The sequence below is a fragment of the Meriones unguiculatus genome, chromosome 20, assembly GCF_030254825.1.
Source record: "Meriones unguiculatus strain TT.TT164.6M chromosome 20, Bangor_MerUng_6.1, whole genome shotgun sequence".
In the NCBI taxonomy this organism is placed as follows: Eukaryota; Metazoa; Chordata; class Mammalia; order Rodentia; family Muridae; genus Meriones; species Meriones unguiculatus.
The window spans coordinates 49,699,507-49,723,083 of record NC_083367.1 but is presented as its reverse complement, the minus strand read 5'-3'; the positions used below and the strand labels follow the sequence as shown (position 1 = coordinate 49,723,083).

Genomic DNA, 23,577 nt, shown 5'->3' with positions numbered 1-23,577 from the left:
ACCTAACACTTCAGAGGCAGAAACAGGCAGATCTGAGTTCAAGGCCAGCAGGGTCTATATAGAAAGTCCTAAATGATCTAAGGCTACATAATGAGGTTGTGTCTAATTAAAAAAAAAAAACTGGATGTATTATGAAAGGAAGGTTAAATTCAGTTTAACAAATGACATCTTCCACTATGCTTCTGCTTAACACCTTCTGCTATGTCTTCAAAACAGCTGCTCAGTGATCATATTACTCTATTTTATGTCTACTTCAAAAATAAATACAGCTCAAGTAATTATAATATTTGATTAAAATAGTTAAGATTTTTTAACAATCCCTCCAGCAGTATCCAATACCATTTCCCAGTATGTAACTCAAAAGTATACTAACTTATTTTTACATAGAAAATGATAAAAGCAAAATGGATTGTAAAAAACTACTAGTTTAAATACTATAAAACAAATCTGAAAGGAAATGGATATTAATAATGGTTATCTGAGTACAGGGAATACAGTGAGTTCTCATTTCTCTTGTTACCTCTGACCCTTTCTGCATAGGTATACAATTTCCCTGCAATAGCTATAGTAAAAGTTCTTTAAAGACATCATGGGAAATAGCTTACAAAACACTTTTTTTTTGGTGGGGTGTTATTTTTGGTTTCTTGAAAAAGGGTTTCTCTATGCAGTCCTGCCTATCCTGGAACTCACTCCGTAGACCAGGCTGGCTTCAAACTTGAACTCACAGAGCTCCAACTTGCCTCTGCCTCTGCCTCCCAAGTGCTGTGATTAAAGGCATGTGTCACCATGCCCAGCCCATCTGGTAATACACTTTTATGAAAAACTCCCTTGAAAGTCACTGACAAAAACAAGGAGATAAGACTTCAAAATATGTGAAAGTTATAAATCTAACGAAGAGATGAACATTACTCTTCTCAATAACTTCGCTGTATACCTCAAGAGCACTTTACAGAAGTAACCCACAGAGACACTTGGACTATACTTTGCATTTGCAACACATTCAGCATTACTTTCTGGACTAGTCTTTTAATCTCGGATAAAACTGATAGCACCTACTGCTGTAAGGCCTTCGTTATTGCAAATGTTGACATCCGCACTGTACTCCAGTAACTTACTCATGCATTTCTTCTGTCTGAAAAGAAAAAAGACAGTAACAGGTAACTAAGATGGGAAATGGACAAAGAACAACTATTTCACTGAAATGCTAAATGCAACCAACATTCGATTACAACTATCAATATTAGTTATCTTTCCATAATTTCAAATTATAGCTCCTGTATGTAAATGAATACTTTTTTCAAATAGAATACAAAACTGTTTCTATGACCCAAATAACAGATTAAAGAAATGACAAAATCTACTTTTTGTTTTGTTTTGTTTTTTCAGATCACTGAGACAAATTTATCATTTAGACTGCTGAGGAATTTCTAGTCTAAGTAAATCAAATTCCTAGAAACTTCTGGCTTTGGCTAACTAAACAAAATAACAATCTTCATTTGAAATTTAAGAAGATAATACGTCTAATGGGGAGGCAATAGACACAGAAAAGTACCACTATGTTCTATCCTGACTTTGATTATAAAATGCTTAAAATACTAAGACGAATTATAACACAGTACCAGGCTGGGAATCTAACATGGTGAGAAAGCATTTGCCTAACATGTCTGAGACTCTGGGTGCAATCCCCAGTGAGATTAAAACACGTAATCAAAGAATTGGTAAAACACTTCTGTGTGTGTCCATGTGCGTGCATCCGTGTGTGTATATACCCCTTTCTACCCACATTTTTTTAAATTATGTGGTAAAATATATCTAACATAAAATTTATTATCTTAACCATTTTTGTTTGGCTGATAGATTGATTTGGTTTTTTAAGACAAGGTCTCCTTGGCTGGCTGGCCTGGAACTCAACTCTGTAGACCAGACTGGCCTCAAAATCATGGCGCTCTGCCTGCCTGTCTCTAAAGTATTGAGTATGCAGACCTTAGTCATTCTTAAGTGTACAGATCTAAATGGTATCTTACTTATCATAAAGTCTTCAAGACGTATCTATGTTTTAGCACATCAGAAATTCTTTCATCCTTTTTTTTCATCCTTTCATCCTCATTCCTTTCATTGAAAAATATTCTGTTATCTATATATACCAAATATGCCTCATCCATTCATCAGCTGATGGGCACATGGCTTCTTCCATATCTTCCAGTATAAACAATGTTGAGATATATGCAACAACAAATTTCTTTGGGCCTTGCTTTTGATTCTTTTGAGTATATCTAGCTGTGAAAAGGCTAGATCATAGAGCAATTCTACCTTTAATTCCTGAGGCACTATCACATTGTTCTTCACAGCAGCTTTAACCATTTCATATCGCCAACTATCATGTACTCCAATTTCTCCACATCCTTGCCAGTATCTTGTTTTATGTTTGTGTTTTTGCACAGTCATTAATTTCTAGTGGAGCTGGTAGCTCATTCCATTTCCCAATTCCTGATGCTGAGCACCTTCATGTACTCAATGATCTTTGTGTCTTTGAAGAGGTGTCTAGTTAAGTAAGTCTTCTGTGTATTTCTGAACTACCCACCCACTTAATTTTCTTCATAAAACTTCCTTCCAGCTTGATCCATTCCTAGTTAATATCCAAAATTTATCTTAAATTCACCTTCATTAATAATACCTGTTCAAGATTCCTGAAAGTATGAAATCACATACCTAATAAAGACTCATTTTATCCTAGTATTCCTCATATGGCAATCAAACAATGAGACAATGAGGCAGACAGAGAAATAGAAAGACAGATAACATATATATATTCAGTACTGAATTGAGGAACTAGGATATAACCTATGACATAGCGTTAGCTATAATCTAATTGACTAAATCATAACATAGTAAAATACGTAGGTATATAATATATACAGCATTATCACAGAGTAGTATACCTAACACAGTACATGACACATAGAGTATATAATAGAGTTTATCAACTAGTTCAATAACATTTTGTGTCATGGATTATATACCTGTCTAATCACATCAGTGACAAGCACAGCCAGTTACACAAAAATTCTTAATAAATTTTTATCAATTGCTTATTAATAAACATTCAACCTGTGAGTAAGTTAATAACTATCACTGCAAAACAACTGCTTTTTCTTGTTTTGATCTTTGCATTTGAAACAAGCTTAAAAATCTGAATTATTCTCAAAGAAATGGAAAACAAAGCTGTGAATAAATGAAGTTCCAATATTTACAAAGGTCTTTATCTAAAACATTGTTATTAAAGATCTCAGAAGTTAATAAACAATCTTAAGAAACACACCTGACGGCTTTATTAAGTGACTAACCCAACTCCCAACTGATACACATGTAAAACCCATACATCTCAGTTAGGAAAACCACACAACCAGGGCAGAGAGATTATAAAAGCCTAACACCAACATCTACTGTGTGGTAATGTCTTCCACACATGACAAGAAAGCTACATCTACGACCTTTCAACAAGATGGCTGCCTAAAGAAGATCAGCATAGTGCCAACGCCAGTTGACACAATAATTCCATGTCGTCTCACCCCTAGAAGAAGAGCTTCAGGTGGTCAATGCTGCTGAGAAAGAACCTGGTTGTCTCCTAAACAGATGAGCTCACACACAGATCAAAAGTGGTCAGCACTGAACAAGCATACATTCAGCCAAGCAAAATAACTCAGTAAACCTACTGAGTCTGTTCATAAAACTTCCCAAAAAAGAAAAAAAAAAAACCTTTCCTTTAGGTTGATCCAGTCCTAGTCACTAGTATATACATGTATATATAATAATATATATAGGTATTATATATTATATATCTTATATAATATAACTATGTATTTTATATAATATAAACTATGTCTATATATAGTGTATATACCATATACTATACTATATATATACCATATATTATACCATACACTATATATATATACCATATAGTATATATTATATATAGTATATGCACACCATATATACAGTATATATACACTATATGCCATATAAATATATTATATAATACAGTACTATATAGTATAGATACTATACATACAATATAGTAAATATTGTATGTTGTATATATAGTATATATACTTTATAGAAACTATATACAGACTATATATGTACTATAAAGTCTATATGCAGTACTATAGTCTCTATATAGAATATATATATAATATATATGTATACTATAAACAGTCCATATATAGTCTCTATATAGTTATATTATACATGTAGACTATATATAGTCTACATATAGTACACTATAGTCTATATGTATATAATCTATAGAGTACATATAGTATATATACTATATAGTATATCTAGTATATATACAGTATATATAATCTATATAAATAGTATATATTATAGACTATATTATACATAACATATAATATAGTATCTAATATATACTATATTAATTAATATAGAATATATTATAATTAATGCATATGATTAATATATTTTAATATATGATTAATGTGTGATGATTAATATGTAATAAATATATAATGTTATATAATAGTACATATTATTATGTGATATATGATATGTTATATGTACATATGTAAATATATGTAACAATAATTAAAAGATTATGAATTTTGTAAGAGGACATGGAAAGAGTTGGAACATGAAGAGATGAGATATAGGAATGAAGATACAGTACTCATATATAAAATTCTCAAAATAAAATTATTAAATTTTTAGAGAATATACTGTGCCAAATATGCACCTGTGACTGTCCATACAGACAGAATTTTAAGACTAATTCAGAATCCAATCTACACCATTGGCCTAGCTCCAAAATAAGCAGTTGGGTAAAAAGGGGCCAGGGAAATAGCCATGTGCAATGCTCTCCCTTCCAAAAACAAACTGCAGGGCAAGCCAGAAGAAAAACCTATCCTACCTTTCCTATTTAATAGGAACTATCACTACTTTCCACATTCTCAGTCAAAACAACCAACAACTGAGCAGCAATTTTGCTGGAATTTACAGCTAAAAGTAGCCATGTGTAATGTTCTCCTTTCCAAAAACAAACTGGTAGTTTTGCTTATTATGAACTCCTAACTTACCCTCTTATGTTTTTAAAATAATGTTTCAAACCTGACCAATCTGTAACCTACAGATAAATGATAATTTATAATTTCAAAGTGATAAATGAGAATTTATAATTTCAAAGTCTTTCCTTTTAATATTTCATATAATCAGGAGTAAGACAAAATTTCCTATACAAAGAAGCAACTATTTTCCTACCCAGATAATTTAACAACTATAAGATGCTTATAGTGGCCTAAATGGCACAAAACCCCATAAAAGCTTAATGGGGTTTATAAAGGAATGGACGAGGCTTGATGGCTCACACCTATAATCCTATCATTTAGAAAGCTGATGCAGAAGAACTGCTGAAAAGGCAAGCCAGCTTAAGCTACAAAGATCTTGTATATATTTAAAAAAAAAGAAAACAAAAATTAAAACAGCACAGTAATGGTGATAAGAAATACAAAAGCTAAAGCAGGCCAACAAATACATACTATTCATCTGACAGTGACAGCTAAGCAAGCAAAAGAAAGCAACCTGAACCAACCAAAAGGACAAAATTCCTCTGTGATTTACACTTCAGTATGGACAATTTTGATTTCATACTGCAATTACAGTAAAAAAAAAAAGCTTTTTGGTTTGGTTTGGTTTGGTTTCGGGGTTTTTGAGACAGGGTTTCCCTGTGTAGCCCTGGATGTCCTGGGACTCACTCTGTACACCAGGCTGGCCCTGAACTCAGAGACCTGCCTGCCTCTGCCTCCCAAGTGCTGGGATTAAAGGCAGGTGCCACCACTGCCTGGTTATTAGCGGAGGAACTCTCCTTTGGGCCTCTTTTTCTCTCACTGCATTTTTATTCACCCTATGTGTGTGCATGTGCACATGCCATGGCTTGCCCCTCACAATCAGAGGAGTACTTGTAGTAGTCCTTTCCACTGGGTGGAAATCAAGGATTAAAATTAAAGATTCTGCACCTTTAGTCACAGAACCACCTTGCAGGCCCCATAAAAACCTATTTTTGAACATACCAGTAGCTTCTGAAGTACGGAATATTCGAGTCATTTAGCAAACACTTAATTGTACAAGGCAGCCATTCAATAAGTAATAAAAGTTAAAATGTTTAAGTACTGAAGGTCACAAGTATTCTGGGTAGACATAAGAGAGTAAGTTGCATCTTTTTATCTTGCTGATTGCTAAGCGAATTATGCATTACCTGCCCTACTTCTGTATCTTTAAAATGCTAATGTCTTTTCAATTACTGTTGACAATAATGATCAAAAGTACTTTGTGTGTTCTACTTGAAAGGCCTTTACTGAAAAAGAGCGGTCCCTCAACAGTGTTTCTAGCAGAACAAGAACACTCTCTTTGGAGTCTGACCCCTTGGTCCTCACTTTGGAGTCTTGACACCTTGGTCCTCACACACTACGGGGACCCTGTGTGTCTACGGGACCCTACACCAATCTGTCCTTTCCTCTGCAGCTGTTCAAAAACACAGGAAGATATGTAACCATTCAAGAAAGATGCTGTCCTTACCCTAGTAATATAGCTGATGTATCTAAAAAGAGCTAACAATTGATGTCTTTACATGTCTTTACATGTGACGTCTTTACAGCTAACAACTGAACATCTCATGTACAGATAACTACTTAGCTGGTGCTTTGTTACCTATCAATGGTGCACAATTACATTGCCTCACTCATGCAGTGGGACAATCAAATAGACCTCAGACCAAACACTACACCCTTCTCTACCTGCCCTAGATGTAATTATGGTTCATTATCTTCTTGGTTCAATGTATACACTTATATATATTGCAAAATAATTGGCCTCAAGTTAATAAAATAGATGATTATATCTCCAGAGCTATTTTATGTGTGTAGCCATTTTCAATTCATAGAATTCCTGTTCAGAACAGAAAATAAAAGACTAATTAAAGGTACACAACAGGAAAGTAAACTGACAAAGAAATTTTACAATGTTTGAAAAAGATTTACAAACCTAAATTCCTCAAGGCCTAGATCAAAAACTGATTATCATTTTAAATGTTATTCCCATCCTTTTAGTATCATTCCCTAACCCAGTTAATTATAAAAAGCAAATAAATACCAGGATGTTCTAGTCTGCTTTCTAATGCTGTGATAAAACACTGATCAATTCTGGGATGAAAGGGTTTATTTGGCTTACAAGTCTCAGTCACAATCAATCAACGACTGAAGTCCCAGTAGGAACTCAAGGCAGTAACAGAAATAGAGATTATGGAAGAATGTTGCTTATTGACTTGCTCCCTGTGGTTTGTACAACCTCCTTTCTTACACAACCGAGTACCTAGGGGTGTCACTACTCACAGTGGGGTGGATCCTACCACAGCAATCATTAATCAAGAAAATGCTCCACAGACCTGCCTACATGCCTGTAGGCATAAAGTTCTTGTGTAATTCAAATGCTGAGTTATGTAACCTCCCTGGCTGCAATCCTTGCTCTGAGACTCTCCAGTTTCAATGTTGTGTAAACATTGCTCCTGAATTGTCCCGATATACCAGTAAAGCAGCTTACAGCTGAGAGGGGAGAGAATAGGGCTGGACTTTCCTGCCAGCCAGGGGAGGAGGAGTTAGAGAAAGAAGTAGGGGATTGAGCCACAGGCAGTGTCCAAGAGAGAGGAGAAAGATTCAACTGGAGCAGGGAAAGACACAAAGTGTAAGTATCTCAGGGATTTATTCTGGAGGAAGATAGATTAGCTGAGAGGATCAAGACTAGAGTAATAACTGCTCAGTTAATGTGCTGTGAAGCTTGTAAAAATGATATACTAGTCTCAATTATTTGATTGATAATGGGTTAATAGAGAAACAGAGAAACAAACAGTTTTATAAAATTAACTTTAACACATGCCAATATGATTGAAGCACTTTCTCAAGTGAAGTTCACTTTCTAAACGACTTTAGCCTGTGTCAACTTGACAAAGAACCAACCAACACCTGGGATAAAGTCAAAGAGATGTAATAGCTGAAATATGTGGCAGAAAAATACAAGAAAACATCTTAAACAGCATAGAAAGGCTTAAAATAGCACATAATAACAATGATATTAATCAACAATGACCAGAATTATCTGGAAAGACAAACAATATACCTAAAATGCTATCTTTAAGTTTTCACATTTTGAAAACACATGTATTGTATTGGTTTGATTGTTTCTTTAAACACATTTACTTAGGAAGCTTTTTTCATGGCTGTGATTATGAGATCTAGAATCCTGAGAAGCCTCTAGCTATGCCTTTGGGGGATTATCTTGATTTCACTAATAGCTGTGGGAAGGCCTCCCTGACTGAAATACTGGCCAATGCAACTAGAGAAAGAGAGCTAAGCAGTGGCAGCACTCCCTGATCCTGCCTCCTGCCTATGGATGTGATGCGATCAGCTTCTTCCAGCTCCCGCCACCAGACTCCACACCATGAGCAACATAAGCCTTTTCCCCTTAAACTGCCTTTGTCAGAGCACTTTATCAGGGCAACAAGAAAAGCAACTCGGACAACAGGTGAGAAACAGGGCTGGGCGGAGCGGGACGGCTGCATATTTGCCTACTGTGCAGAGTCTCCAGCACGGCCAATGAATAAATGCACACAATGAAGACTGGCTTTGGCGTTGAGGGCCACCCCTCACTAGAAAGACTACTCAAACAACTAGCTCCCGAACAATTATAAACTGTGCAATCGATCAATAACTTAACTCCACTAACAAAATCAACTAAACACGTATTTTTAAAAATAAGCCAAGGAGTGGAAAGATTAACAAAGAAACAAGAAAAACGTAAAATAGATTGTCATTATATCCAAATAATAAATCTTTATTTACAAAAGAAAAACTATCAGAGAAAAATTCAATAAATTGATAAATGATGATCATTATTTGCAAATTTAATACAATAATCTGAGATTAATTTTAAAGAGAAAAGTAGACACATACCCTTAAAAAGACTAAAAATAGTTATAAAAATATACACATAATTTTTTTTAATTTTTCTCAAGATAAATGTTGGGAAGAAAAAAAAAATCAGAAATGAGTTCCATGAACACTTCTAGGCTAATAATGCATCACATGAAAATGAAGTTTACCCATTTCTAGCAGCCAGATGAAGGGGGGTACAGCCTGAAATATCTTGATAGTTAGGATTTGCTCCTTTCTTTAAGAGAAGAACCAAGCATTCCACGGATCCACAGCTAAAATATTATTAAAATACAATCAGATACATTCAACAACAATTATAGTTAAGAAAATTTAAAAACCAACAAAATATATCTAACATTATTTTAAATTCCAATTTACCTTCCATTTAACTCATAACAAAAATTAATTATCCTCTACTATGACTGTAAGTTCAAATAAGTTTCTGAAAGAAGCTATACAATATTCTTGACTTTCTGGCTTTCCAGGGGCTAGTTAATCATGAACAATTAGTTTCAACACTGTCACCTAACTCCTGAAAGGAAGACTGATCTCAGTCAGTCAATGTCAAACTGTGGATAAAAAGAACACTCCCACCTAGGTAATTACTGAGTTCACATGCACACATCACACCCTATTTATCCTTTACAGTGCTAAGGTAAAGGAAATGCTGGTGAATGCACACACCTATGCTTCACCTAAACCAAGCTATGAACATGTGACTATGTATTAAGGCTAGCAATTTATGAAGAGAATACACAGCATACCAGGGGCTAAACAGGACACAGCAACCTTGGCTGCTATAAATTCTCCTCTTTCCCCATAGGAAACTGATCCAAAGCGTGCACCCTTACTCTGGACCAGAGTTTAATGACAAATATTTCAGGCTTACTTTGCTGCAATGTGAAGCAAGCTTCTCTTCACACGTCCAAATGCATAATTGACATCAAATTTTGAATTTGATAGGAGTTCAGAAACAGACCTACACCCCCCCAAAAAAAGATGAAATGAGGAATTGATGTTATTTAAATAATAAAAACATTTTTAAAACATAGTAAATCAGTAAGAACTCTTTAACAATAGTTATTCATTACAACTGTTCTTTAACCAAGAATGAGAGTCAATATAACACTGTTCAAAAATCAACGAAAGAAAAGCATGATGGCACAACCTTAAGAAACAAGTGCTCCCCCTGCATATATGTCACAGATGTGCTACTGGAGTTGGGAGGGTGCCCTGTCTGATGCTGAGGCCTGCCTTTGGAACCCAGGCCCCTAACTGGACTGCCTTGTCTGGCCTGAGTGGGAAAGGATGCACTTAGTTCTACAGCAACTTCAAGTGGCAGGTGGGTTGGTACTCATGGGGGACCTCTCCCTTTTCTGAAGAGAGGGGAGAATGGTGGGGGAGGGGAAGGATGGGAAGGATGGGAGGGGGAAAGGAGTACTAGGATCAGGATGTTAAATGAATAAATAAATTTTTAGGAAATTAAAAAGCTTGCCCTTAATGTTCTAATACTATGAGATTTTATAATTAATTCCCACAGTACAAAATAAACAAATGACAGAAAAAGAAAGAAAGAAAGGAAGAAAGGAAGAAAGGAAGAAAGGAAGAAAGAAAGGAAGAAAGGAAGAAAGAAAGAAAGAAAGAAAGAAAGAAAGAAAGAAAGAAAGAAAGAAAGAAAGAAAGCGAGCTTCCTTACCTGTGCTGATCAGCCATAACCATTGGCATTAATGTGTAAACAGCAGTTTCATTATCTGAGTAAAAAGATAAGCAGAAAACAAATTAAACTAGCTCCTACTTTTGAAACAGTTTTTCTAGCTGTACATAAAAAGGGAAGGGGTCCAACAAGGCAGAACATCAAAGTCACTGCAAATTTCACACCAACATAGAATTTCTCATCTTTTGCTGCTCATGTCTTCTACACTGTCATAGAAAAGTATCCCCTGTAACTTTAACAACTCACAGTTTATTTTTAAAAAGACTTTTTTTTTTAAAGACATGTTCTATTGCAATTACACATAGTTATGGAAGTGTTTTAAATTTGGGAAATTGTAACAACTCAGTTTTAAATACTAGGGTCTTAAAAGGTATATATGTGCTAAAATAATTTTAAAATCTTAAATATGCCATGCCAGGCATGTTGGCTCTACCCATAATCACAGTGCTCCAGAGGGTGAGGCAAGAAGACTGTAGCAGAGGACTGTTATAAACTGAGTTCCAGGCCAGCCTGGGCTACAGAATGAAACCTTTTCTCTCAAAAACAAACAAACAAAAAAATAAAATAAAACAAAAGCCAGAGAAGGTGAAAGGGGGATTTTAAAGGACAGGAGAAGGAAGGGTAAAAGAACAAATAAGATACAAAAATACAAGGAGGAATACTGGGGAAGGATAGGCTTAACCAAGGATAAAGGGCAGGGAGATGTGGGACAGGAGAAGGAGGGGAGGGGGCAACCCAAACCAAGTATGTGTAAAAATGAAAAAAATGAAAATAAAGCCTGAATGGAATGGAAAGGTAGCCCAGGGCTACAGAATGCCTGTTGCTCTACTGAAGAACCTAGTCTGGATGCTGGCTCCCATGTCAGGCAGCTCACAGCTACTCTAGCTCCAAGTGACCTCTTCTTCTGACCCTCACAGCCACTCAAAATCACTGATACATACAACCATACACTCACACAAACACCACACACATACAGAATGAAAGAACAAAAACAGATAGAGAGATGGATGAGAGATAAATGATAGATAGACAGAACAATAGCTAGATAGATGAATATCTTTAAAGAAAGAAACCTTAACTACACACATACTTATTGCTTCACATTTTTAAGGCTTATATTCCTATCTTTAGAGATAGAAAGACAAACAATGTGACCCAAACATAAATTAAAAATCAACATCGAAAGGCTGGGAAGATGTCTCCGTGGGCGAAACACCTGCTGCACAAGGATGAGGATCTGAGTTCTGGGCCTCAGCACCTACATAAAAGTGTGCCTGGAACCTACAGCACCCTGACATACAGGAGAGCTGTGGGCCTTGCTGTCCAGCCAGCCAGTCCAGCCTCCAGGTCCAAGGGGAGACGCCATCACACAGAAACAGGGCAGAACACAGAGGAAGACACCCAATGTCGTCCCTGCATGTGTTATACATGTGTACACATATTCCACATACACAGTCAGTATCTGAGGTGCCACATTACATTTATGCTCTCAGCCAGTACTCTGAACTTACTTTTATACATTATTAAAATGTATATTTTAGTATACACTATATTAGTTTAGAGATTTTAGTATTAGATATACTATATATTATTATATTACTTCAAAGATTTTACTTACCCTTATAAATTCTAAGGTTTACCCAGGTGGTGGTGGCACACACCTTTAATTCCAGCAGTTGGGAGGCAGAGGCAGGTGAATGAGTTCAAGGCCAACCTGGTCTACCGAGTGAGTTCCAGAACAGCCAAGACTACAGAGAAACCCTGTCTCAAAAAAACCAAAAGCATATAAAAAATAAAATAAGATACTAAGGCTTATACCAAAGTATCTCCCAAAAATTACATTGGAAAAATAATAAATTTACAGTAAATACCCCAGCACCTACAACTTTAATAGACTGATAATAGTTAATATCAAAAGAAATAACTCCTACAATCCACAGAGAAAAGCATGATCCCCAAAATGGTGTGACCTCAATCAGATCATGAAAAGACAACTGACAAATCCACGTAATGCCTCAAAACGCATGACCAGTCCTCCTTACAGGCATCAAAAGCAGCATGGTGGAAGAGTGATGAATGCTGGGGAGACTAACGCATCCAACTAAATGTGACATAATGTCCTGGAATACATGCTAAAGTAGAGGACAGGGAGGAAGCTAAAATTCTAATGAAGTCTGCAGTGTAGTTCACAGTGGTACTATATAAACATTAATTTCTTAGATTTGACTACTATGTTAGTCCAAGATGTTGACAAAAAGTTGGATTTTCTATAAGCCTAAAATAGCCAACAATGATTTCTATTTCTGATAGAAACAAATTAACGTTAGCCATTTTCAAAAGTGAACAGTTAATTACTATTAACAATATTCACGTGGTTATGATACAGATTTCTAACTTTTTCTGCGAGTTTTTAAAGACATTAAGTCTGTCTGTTTGTTGAGACAGGGTCTCTCTACATAGCCCTGGCTATCCTGGAACTCTTTACGTAGACCTGTTGGGATGATCTTTGTGTGCACTGTGTGACTGTCGTCCTACTATTAAAATGCTGATCTTTGTACCAGCAGAGAGCTCAGTACAGACAGGACTTTGGAACAGTTAGGCATCAGTCTCAGTGTTTTGTTAACACACACACACACACACACACACACCCGCAACACCTTCTGGTTGGTTAATAAAGAGCTAAACAGCCAATAGCAATAGCAGGAAAGGGAAGCAGGACTTCCAGCAGAGATAGAAACTCTGGGAAAGGAAGAGGTGAGGATGATTTACCTACCGGGAAGTCAGACTTATGACGCTGAGGAGAGGTCAAGAGCCACGTGGCAGAACATAGAGTAAGCACTGGTTATATGAGCTAATTGGGGACAACAAGCTCCTTAAGCTACGGCCTAAAGCTAGTATAAATAAATGAGTTTCTGTGTTATTATTCACAGCTGGGGTGGACACAGAACATCTGTAAGGTTTTACAGACTTGCCTCTGCCTCAAAAGTGACTAAGGGCATACATCATCACACCAGGCCTGAGACACTGATTCTTGAGAGATGAAATCAGCTAAACACAAGCAGCTGGAAGAGCTGAGGTGCTGGCACTGGTAGACTGCTTGCATAGAGGGAAGCCCTGTGGTTATGGGTGTGATCCCAGCACTAGAAAACATTTTTGAAAGGGAGAAAAATAAGCATGTACTGCCTGAGAACAATTAAAAAAAAAACTGCTAACTGTATTATTAATAAATAATATATATATTTACCTGGCCTACAAAATATGTGGAAATAGAGCAGATAGAGCGAGATTGAGGCAATGTCTAACCAATGCCTGGCCCAACAAAAGACCCACCCTATGGGAGAGTGCCAATCCCTGACACTATGAATGATGCTCTGCTAAGCTTGAAGAAAGGAGCCTGTCAAAGTTGTCCTCTGAGAAGCTCTACCCAGCAGTGCCTCAAGCAGATGCTGAGACTCACAGCCAAACATTGGGCGATGCACAGGGAGTGTTGTGAAAAAGTGGGAGAAAATAGAAAAGGACCTAGGGATGACAGGAACTCCATAAGAAGACCAACAGAGACAACTAACCAGGGCCCAGGGGGGCTGGCTGAGACTGAAGCACCAACCAAGGACCATACAGGAACTGGACCTAGGCCCTCTACAAAATGTAGCCATGGGGCAGCTTAGGCTTCATGTGGGTCCTCTGGTAAAGGACTATATCTGTCACAGACTCTCTTGCCAGGTTCTTGATCACTCTCCCCTGGTGGCCTGCCTTGCCAGGCCACAGAGGAAGAGGACATGCTGAGTCCTGATGAGACTTGATGAGCTGGGGTAGATGGGAGGGGAAAAGGAAAGGGAAAGAAGGTGGGACTGGAAGACAAGGAGGGATGGGGCTTCAAAAAGTAAATAAATTTTAAAAATATGTATTTAGAAATATAGGACTCAGTCATACACAGGGAATATAGAAATTTATTACTATTTCGTTATTTTTACTATTTGTAAGTATATACATGAGAACCAATTGTTAGTCAACATTCACAGGTTAAGTATGTAGATGTAATTCTTCACTATAAAAATACTACTTTAGTAATCAAAATATATTATCTTTCTTTTGGGGGATGTTGGTGAGACTTAAGTCTCAACAGACTGGCCTTGAATTCTATGTTGCCAAGGCTGGCCTCATGCCTCCTCCAAAGGCATCATTTTAAATACCATATATAAAAAGATCTTTTATATCACAATTGTTTTACGAAGCAGACATTTGATCTGTTTTAAACACGATCCCTGTTTTACCCCTTTAAAAAAACTGCTATGTGATATTGGCATTTAAGCGATTGATTCCACAGCCCCAGAGCTATTATGTACATGTTACATAACAGCCAGTGTCCTCTCTGTACAATACCAAATGGTCTAAAATACAATTCTATTCCTTTTTTAAAGATTTATTTACTTTTATTTCATGTGCTTTGGTGTTTTGACTATATGTATGTCTCTGTAACCTGGCTGAGACGCCCAGCAGCAGGAGGGAGCCTGCAGTAGCTACCTCCTGTAGCCAAGCAGAAGTCCCAGTGGAGGTGGGAGGACACCAATACACCTATAAAACCTTCAACCCAAAATTTGTTCTGCCTACAAGATGTGCAGGGATAAAGATGGAGCAGAGATTGAGGGGATGGCCAACTAATGACTTGCCCAACTTGAGACCCAACCCTTGGGAGAGAGTCAACCCTTGACACTATTAATGATACTCTGCTACGCTTGCAGACAGAAGCCTAGCATAACTGTCTTCTGAGTCTTTATCCAGAAGCTGATGGAAACAGATGCAGAGACCCACAGCCAAACAATAAGCAGAGCTCAGGGAGCTCTGTAGAAGAGTGAAGGAAAGGATTCAGAGAACTGGAGGGGTCAAGGATACCACAAGAAGACCTACAGAGTAAACTAACCTGGCCCCATGGGCTCACAGAGACTGAACCAACCAAAGAGCATGGATGGGCTGGACCTAGGCTCCTATATATATGATGCAGATGTACAGCTTGGTGATTATGTGGGTCCCCTAACAATTAAAGCAGGGGCTGTGTCTAACTGGATCTATTCCCCCTAGCTGTGCTACCTTCTCTGGCCTCAGTGGGAGAGGATGCACTCAGTCCTGCTACAACTTGATGTGCCAGGATGGGTGGGTAACCATGGGTGGGAATCCCCTTCTCTGGGGTGAAGGGAAGAGGGAATGGGGAGGGGGTGATGTGAGGGTGGGGATGGGAAAAGATAAGGGAGAGGGCTGCAATCAGGATAATAAATAAATAAATAAATAAACAAACAGTAAAAAGAAAAACGATTTTTTATTTTGTGTATTGGTGTTTTGACTGCATGTATGTCTGTGTCAGGGAATGAGGTCCCCTGAAACTGGAGTTACAGACAGTTGTGAGCTACGATGTGGGTGCTGGGAATTGAACCTAGGTCCTCTGGAAGAGCAGCCAGTGCTCTTAAGTGTTGAACCATCTCTTCAGCCCTATATTTCTATTTCTTAATATGTGCACTATATTTTATCCATTTCTTTAAAATGCTTATTGCAACTAAGTAAACTATTCTCACTGTCAAACTGGTCATCATCAGGAGTTGAAAATGACATAATGGCATTCTTTCTCACATTACACACTCTGCACTTCTAAACCGTGACGGTTCCAATTTAGTAACTTCATAATAGTCATAAACAGGTAAAACCTGTATTTGTGAAGCTAAATGTTTTAATCATGACAGTACATGCCTAGCATGGTGGCACACGCCTGTAATCTCAGCACTTGGAAGGCTGAGTCAAGAGGATTTCCCTTGAGTTTGAAGTGAACCTTTGAATACCTGGCTGGCTAAGGCCACACAATGACTTTGTTTCAAGAAAACAAAACAAATTAAAGCACACACCTTAAGTGAGACTCAGTGAACATCAAAAGGTTTTCATTAATTATATTTATAAAACTTTTATTTATGTTAAAATTTAGATACAGATCTTATATTTTTAAGTTACATTCAAACTTATAAAGGTATAGATCACAGCCCGGCACGGAAGCTCAGACCTTTAATCCCATCCAGCACTAAGGAGACAGAAGCAGGTAAGAATCTTTTGAGTTGGAGGCCAGCCTGCTCTACATAGAGTCCCAGGGCATCCAGAGCCGGTGACTCTATCTCTGTCAAAACAAAACAAGACAAAGAAAGATGAATGAACGGACAGAAAGAAAGATGGGCTAGATTACAAATACTCAACATAAGGATAATAAAACAACTGTAATGTTAAAATAACAGACTATCAAGGGGTCGCTCTTCCTAGCACCCACATGTCAGCTCACAACTATATCTAACTTGAGGTCCAAGGGCTCTGTCTGATACCTTCTTCTGTCCTCCACAGGCGCAAAGGTAGTGTACATTCAAGCAAAAACACCCATACACATAAAATAATTTTTAATTAAAAAAATTAAGGACTAAGAAATACTATACTAAGAATAAACATTCTTAGAGTTCCTCCTGCCTCTGCTGGGATTAAAGGCATGCACTACCACTGCCTCACCAAAGAAGAATTTTAGCTGCTGTGAGCTCGCCCTGTGACAGTTGCACAGCGTGACCCTGACTCCGATGTGTCTCCTTTACAGGAGTCTCATTTGTGCTCAGATACTTTCCGAATTCACAAAGATACCTTGGAAAGTAGACACAACACTTTCTAGTGGATGAAAAAATCAGTCAGGTTTGCCATTTTTATTAATACGGTTTTAGAACTAAACTACTCAACCAAAAATTGTAATGAGCAAAGTGTTCCTATTTACTCTGTTTATTTTCAAACTTAATATATTTTTCACTTAAGCAGTCTTTAAAAGTTGTGTATGAGATTTCTCTACCCTCATTCCTTCCTTGCATTTGCCCTTTTCCTTTACTACTTGGCAAGATCTGGCTTTATTTCAAACGATTGTTCTGCAGTTTTTGGCCAGCCCGAACCTGGCAATAACTACCTTGCTGGGGTGGATGACCACACAGATAGTTGTGCCTTTAGCTTTTCCTCACTGCACCTTCCCTTTATACCTGGGTTACTCTGCTGGCTTTTGTAATGTCCTCATACAACCTGAACTTCACCAGCCTTTCAAATGGGCACAGATAAAATATCATACTTCTGCCTCAGTTCTTTGAAGAGGGAAAGACATGACCTTCTTCCTAATGTGAAAAGGTACAGAGATGCCTTTTACAGTTACTGCTTTGGTCAGAAGTCACAATGGGACTAAACTCCAATTTGACAGCTGCTGATCCAACAACCACAAAGAGGAAAGACATGCTGTTGTTTTAAAAGTTGGCAGTTATCCTGACCATGATTCAACTATATATGCTAAACTGCACTCAAATTTTATTAAACAAACTACCTTCAATGTAAATCTAACTGTTGAAACTAGCTTTCTCCACATAGTACACAACATACATGAGCCTTCTAAAGTTCACTGAGAAGCCATGTCTCTGACATAATTTCTTTGCCTTCCTCTTTTCCTTTCACAAAACTCAGTTAGGCCTGCACAGGATGACTCAACAACAAGCTCTCCATCACTCAGTAGTAATATAAGGGTACCTCTCCGTTTCCTAGTCAGTAAATCAAGTATTTACTTATTTACATATTTGTGCTATGCAACAGAGTAGTTCATTTTAGGGTGAAAGCTAACTAGAAACGCTTTACTGACAGTTAAATCCTAATTATGCAAAAAAAAAATTTATTAGATTTAGAAAATCTTAGAGCTTCCATTCAGCCTTTTTTAATTATTGTTTATTATCAGTGTGTTCCAAAGCACACGCATGAAGGACAGAAGACTACTTTGTGGAGCCAGTTCTCTCTTCTCTCCTCTACGTGAAGTCTATAAGTCCGGTAGCCAGGTTAGTGAGGGCAAGTACCTCCACGCACTGACCAATCTCATCAGCTCATGTTCAGCCTTCAAATGCATGATCTACATCAAAGAGCCAAACTAAGAGAATTCAAAAAAAATCATCAAAACAAAGTTCAAGGAACAAAATGAACAAATTCGTTGTAATCAAAAAAACATTTGTAACCAAAGAGAAGATGTAACCAATATGCCATTTTTGCCTAGCAACAGGGGAAACATTTTATTTTTAATTGCAATTTTCAAGTTTTCAAGCACTCAGACTGCTGACTGGAATTTCCCAAAGAACAGGTTAAGAAACTGATAATTAAAGTCCTAAAAATGTTGATTATATAATTAAATCCTGCTCATCTACTAGGAAGGAACCATGAGGAAGCAGAAGACTGTTTTAAAAACAAAGCTGTTCCTCATAAAAATTAGTTTAAAAAAAGATAAACAAATAAATAAAATTGCATACATGTTTTGATTCACTCAGCCTATCAAGTCCTGCCAAATCATTAAACATATTTATGGATACACATCTATAATGTTTCCTAAATGCAAAACAAAATACTGTATGCAATATGTTAAGTAAAGAAAACACTAACATCATTTACTACTGGGCATGGAATGATGTTTGTTTGTTTTTTTATTTTTTTTAGTATAAAAATGTTCTACAATGAAAACTAAATTTTTAAAACCAGGAAATATTATCAAAGCCTTCTATACCATATTTATGGAAAATAACGGAATGCATGTTAACAAAACAAATAGCAATGTTCATAAACTACACATACAGCCTTTTATCAGCTGTCATCAATAGCATGTCATAAGAAAATAAGTGAGAGCAGCTAACCTTAGTGAAAAGATTCACAGGTGGTAATAGAGAAATTGAAGCAGAAGTTTACTTACTAAAATTAGGATTACTCTACATCAATTGCTACTGTCTAGCAAAGTAACAAACATAAAATTATTTTTTGAGCAACAGCTGCCCCAAACTTTCTCTACTCAAAATCATAAAAACTAATAAAACTTTTCAAAAACAAATTATCCCTCAGCTCGCCAACTCCACGTCTCTTTTTCTCCGTAGCTGACTGAAACAAAGTCCTGGGGCAAATGGAATAAAACAAACTAAATAAACAGGGCATGGTAGGAGAGTGCCTGGAATCCCAGTACTTGGGAGGCTGAGGCAGGAAGCTCTCAAGTTTGCAGCCAGCCTGGGCTACAAACATAACTGCCACCTCTCACAGCCACTCAAAGGTCTGACTTCACAAGGGTAGCAAGCAACTTGGCATCACCCACCCCCCAACCCCACCTCCTTTATTTGGAGTTTTCCGAAGCAAAACAGAACAGAGCTTCGATTCCTCTGTGTGAAGTCACCCCAGGTTTCACCAAGCCCACTCGACACCAGTCTTCACGACTAACCACGCGAAGACAGGGATGCCTAGAGAGGGAATGCCCACTCCACCGACAGAGCTTGAGGAACGCCTGTCTAGGGTCTGACAACCTTTGTCTGGTGCCCAACCGGAGCGGCGCCCCGTATTTAAAATACTAGCCCGCCCACCTCACGCTGTATACAGCTTAGGTAAACACTGGGGTCCGGAGCCGAGCCGGTCCCCGGCGCGCACCGCACCCTCCCCCGGTGCCCGGCCGGACCCCGCGGGCATTTCCGCTCGGACCGAACTCCACCCGGCAGCTGGGTCCCCGCCCCCGCGGGCCGCGCCCCCGCGGACCCCGCCGCCCACCAGCCTCAGCCGAGTGAGGTACGCGTTCCCGGGGCGCCTCACCCTCCGGCAGCTCCACGGTGCGCGCGCGGCGCAGCGAGCGCGTCAGACGGTTGAGCTGCTCCATCGCTCTCTCCATCCTCGGCGCGGCCTCCGAGAAGTCCCGCGGTCCCCGCGGCCTCCGCGACCCGCGCCCTACATCCCGGCACTGGCCGGGCCCGCGGGCCAGGGAGCGAGCTCGCCAGGGGCCGGCGCTCCGGAACGCTACGGCGCTAAGCCGAGTTGCCCCGCGACACCGACGGCTGCCAGCTAGATCGCGCAGGGGTGGGCGCCGGCCGCCGCCTCCGCTCGCTCGCGCCTTTCCTGCCGCGGCCCCGCTTCCCTCCTGGGCTCGCGCGGCCTTCTGGGAACTGTAGTTCAGAGCTGGCTGGGCCGCACACCCCGACGGAGCCCCGCCTCTCTGGCCGCCTAGCCACAATCTGTAGGCGAACCTGCCCAAGAGTGTAGAAAGACTTTCTGGGCATTCTCACGCCCTCTCGTTCTTCCCTCCAAAGTTGGGCAAGAGCATTCTCCCTCAGTTCTAACACAACCCAATAAAGCAGATTAGAGAATTGCATTCATTCCTAAATCCATCACCACCATTCTAAAATTGATAACACTTGTTTTAAACAAATGCCTTAACTATGCTTACATAAGTAAAATTTGAAGAGCAATAAAACTCAAATTCGAAAGCAAAACATTTCCTTTATTGTGACTTAACAATACCTTAATTATTTGTTTCTCTTGCTGAGTAGATTTCCGAGAACAGGGACACAACTCTGTCCTATGCCCTGTTGCATATCCCTGGATTTAGCATAGGACATGACACCAGCTCCAAACTTTGAGGAAGATATAAACGATAAATGAAAAAGAAATGTTTATTTGACAGATGCAATCTCACTTCCTATGACAGGACGCAATGGGAAATGCAAAGATTTTGACTTCATGAGTATACCAAGTCACAGAGAAACAGAAATGTCCAAACTGGGTGTAGTAATACTTACAGGGGAAATGCCAGCACTCAGGAGGCAGAGACAGAAGGGTCCTGAGTTTGACTAGCCTGGGCTACACGATGAAGCCTTGTTTTGAGATGGGGGAGGTATGTGCATTGACCCTACCACATGTAGCCCAGGCGAGCTATGGTTTTGATCTTAGGCGGAAACTGCTACATTCCTGCCTCTATCCCCAAGGTGCTAGGATTCCAGGCGCTCACCACCAGGCCTGCTAGACACAAAGCCTCGATTGAAACAAAAATGTCTGAAGTTGAAGCAGAAGCTAGAGCAGCGGCTCTGCAGCTCAAAGCAATGGTCGCTCTTGCAGAGAAGCAGATTTGCTTCCCACACGGCAGCACACGGCCGTCTGTGACGCCAGTTCCGGGGGACCTGATGCTCCGTGATCACCTTCTCAGGCACGGCATACAAATGGTGCACAGACATATGTGCAGGCAAACGCGTGAAAACTTTAACAAAAATGGGTTCAGGGTCTAGAAAGATGATTTAGTGGCGAAGAGCAGGTACAGCATCCATACCTGAGACTGCAAAAGCTCGCACGATTAATCCACTTCCAGGACTGACAGACTTGGGTACCCATACCCACACAGAGATTGCATAACCAAAAAGAAAATGTCTTTTCAAAGTAGTTTAAGGGGCTAAAGAGATGGCTTAGCCACTAAGAGCAGTGGTGTTGCGGCGGAGGTCCCAGGTTGGCTCCCCGATGCCCACACAGTGACTGAACTGTTTTTAGTCTAGTTCAGGGAAATCAGATGATCTCTTCCAGCCTCTTCAGGCATTGCACAGTGCACACTTACCGGCAGTCAGAGCTCTCACACATACAATAAAAGCGTCAAGTCAAAAAATTCAAAATGGCAAAAATTTAAGCATCTGAAACTTGAATCAGGCCAATCTGTGGCGAATATGAGAATGGCTAACCCTTTCGGTAGAAAGTGAAAAATGGCGGAGGGAAGCCTTTCTTCTATCTTACCGGTTTCAAGCGATGCTGGACTAAGTGAGAAACAGAGGAAACGAAATTGTCACCTTTTCTCTCAAATCGGCAAAGCTTTCCCCCTCAATGAACTCATCTGTGTAAGGGTGAATCTTGCCTGTCTGCCTCATGTCTGAAGAGAAATCGCTCTCTTGTTTTGTCAAGCCCATGTGCAGGATGTAAGGAGGAGGAGGGTGGCTGGCATGGGTGTTCCCTCCCAGGGCTGCTCTCTCAGTTTCAGCCTCCAACTGACCGTCACTTGTGCTACAGGCTCAAAGCAGGTTTTCATCATCCTCACTTAGCTTGTTCAGTTGAGACTCAAACCTGTCTGGCAAGCTGGTTGGAAAAGTCAAAGCTCCAAAGGAAGAAGGAAGACAATAGGCCAATCAGGGTGGTGCTTAAACTTTGCAACCTGGCCCCAAGAGACAGTGCTCTGGCTCTGTTTGTCCTCTGTTTGTCATCCACAGGGTTAGCTTCCTGGGATAAGGCTGGGATCTGCATTAGGGCACTAGGTTAGCATGCTCAAGACCCTGGCCTCACTCCACGTCGTGCGCACAGGCACACACACACACACAAGCACAAGAGTACCCAGGAATGAACACGCACATAGCAAAAAGGAAATGAAAGAATGCTCGGTAGTTAAGAGTTCTTGCTGCCCTTGTACAAAACCTAGATTCAGTACCCAGCATTCACATGGTGCCTCACAGTCGTTTATAACACCAGCTACAGGGGATCCACCATACTTTTCTAGACTCTGTGGACACTAAACACACAGGTGGTACACAAACAGACATGCAAGAAAAATACATGAAATAAAAATGAATTTAATAAATAGATAAAGAGAAAGCATGTTTCTTTTTTATATATTTCATTTTATTTTTTACAATTTATTCACTTTCTATCCCAATGGTAGCCTCCTCCCTCATCTCTTTCTGGTCCCACCTCCCTTCCTCTTCTCCCCTATCCCTTTCCCCCAGCCCACTGAAAGGGGGAGTTCTCCTCTCCTATTATCTGACCCTAGCCTATCAAGTCTCATCAGGACTGCCTGGATCCTCTTCCTCTGTGGACTGGCAAGGTCATCCCGCCAGGGGGAAGTGATCAAAGAGCAGGCAACTGAGTTCATATCAGAGACAGGCCCTGCTCCCCTTATAGGAGATTCACGTGGAGACTGAGATGTCTACAGGCTACATCTGAGCAGGGGGGTCTAGGTTTCCTCCATGCATGGTCCTTGGTTATGCATTAGTCTCTGCTGGCAACCCTGGGCCCAGATTT

The 23,577-nt window shown here is 39.4% G+C and overlaps 1 protein-coding gene across 2 annotated transcripts in view; it reads right to left on the bottom strand.

The window, feature by feature from the left end:
* The window catches only part of Hace1 (HECT domain and ankyrin repeat containing E3 ubiquitin protein ligase 1), a 111,266-nt gene extending 90,587 nt beyond the window's left edge, over positions 1–20,679 (bottom strand). Inside the window, exons 1-5 of one of the 2 annotated variants that reach the window (XM_021648449.2) lie at positions 20,350–20,679; positions 10,696–10,750; positions 9,889–9,978; positions 9,167–9,271; positions 1,057–1,132 (exon numbers count right to left, since the gene is read on the bottom strand). In XM_021648449.2, coding sequence (XP_021504124.1) covers positions 1,057–1,132; positions 9,167–9,271; positions 9,889–9,978; positions 10,696–10,750; positions 20,350–20,425 — 402 coding nt within the window. In that variant the 5' untranslated portion in view covers positions 20,426–20,679. The remainder of the gene's footprint in view (positions 1–1,056; positions 1,133–9,166; positions 9,272–9,888; positions 9,979–10,695; positions 10,751–20,349) is intronic. The other variant, XM_021648450.2, reaches the window with a different exon arrangement.
* Positions 20,680–23,577: the final 2,898 nt, after the last annotated feature.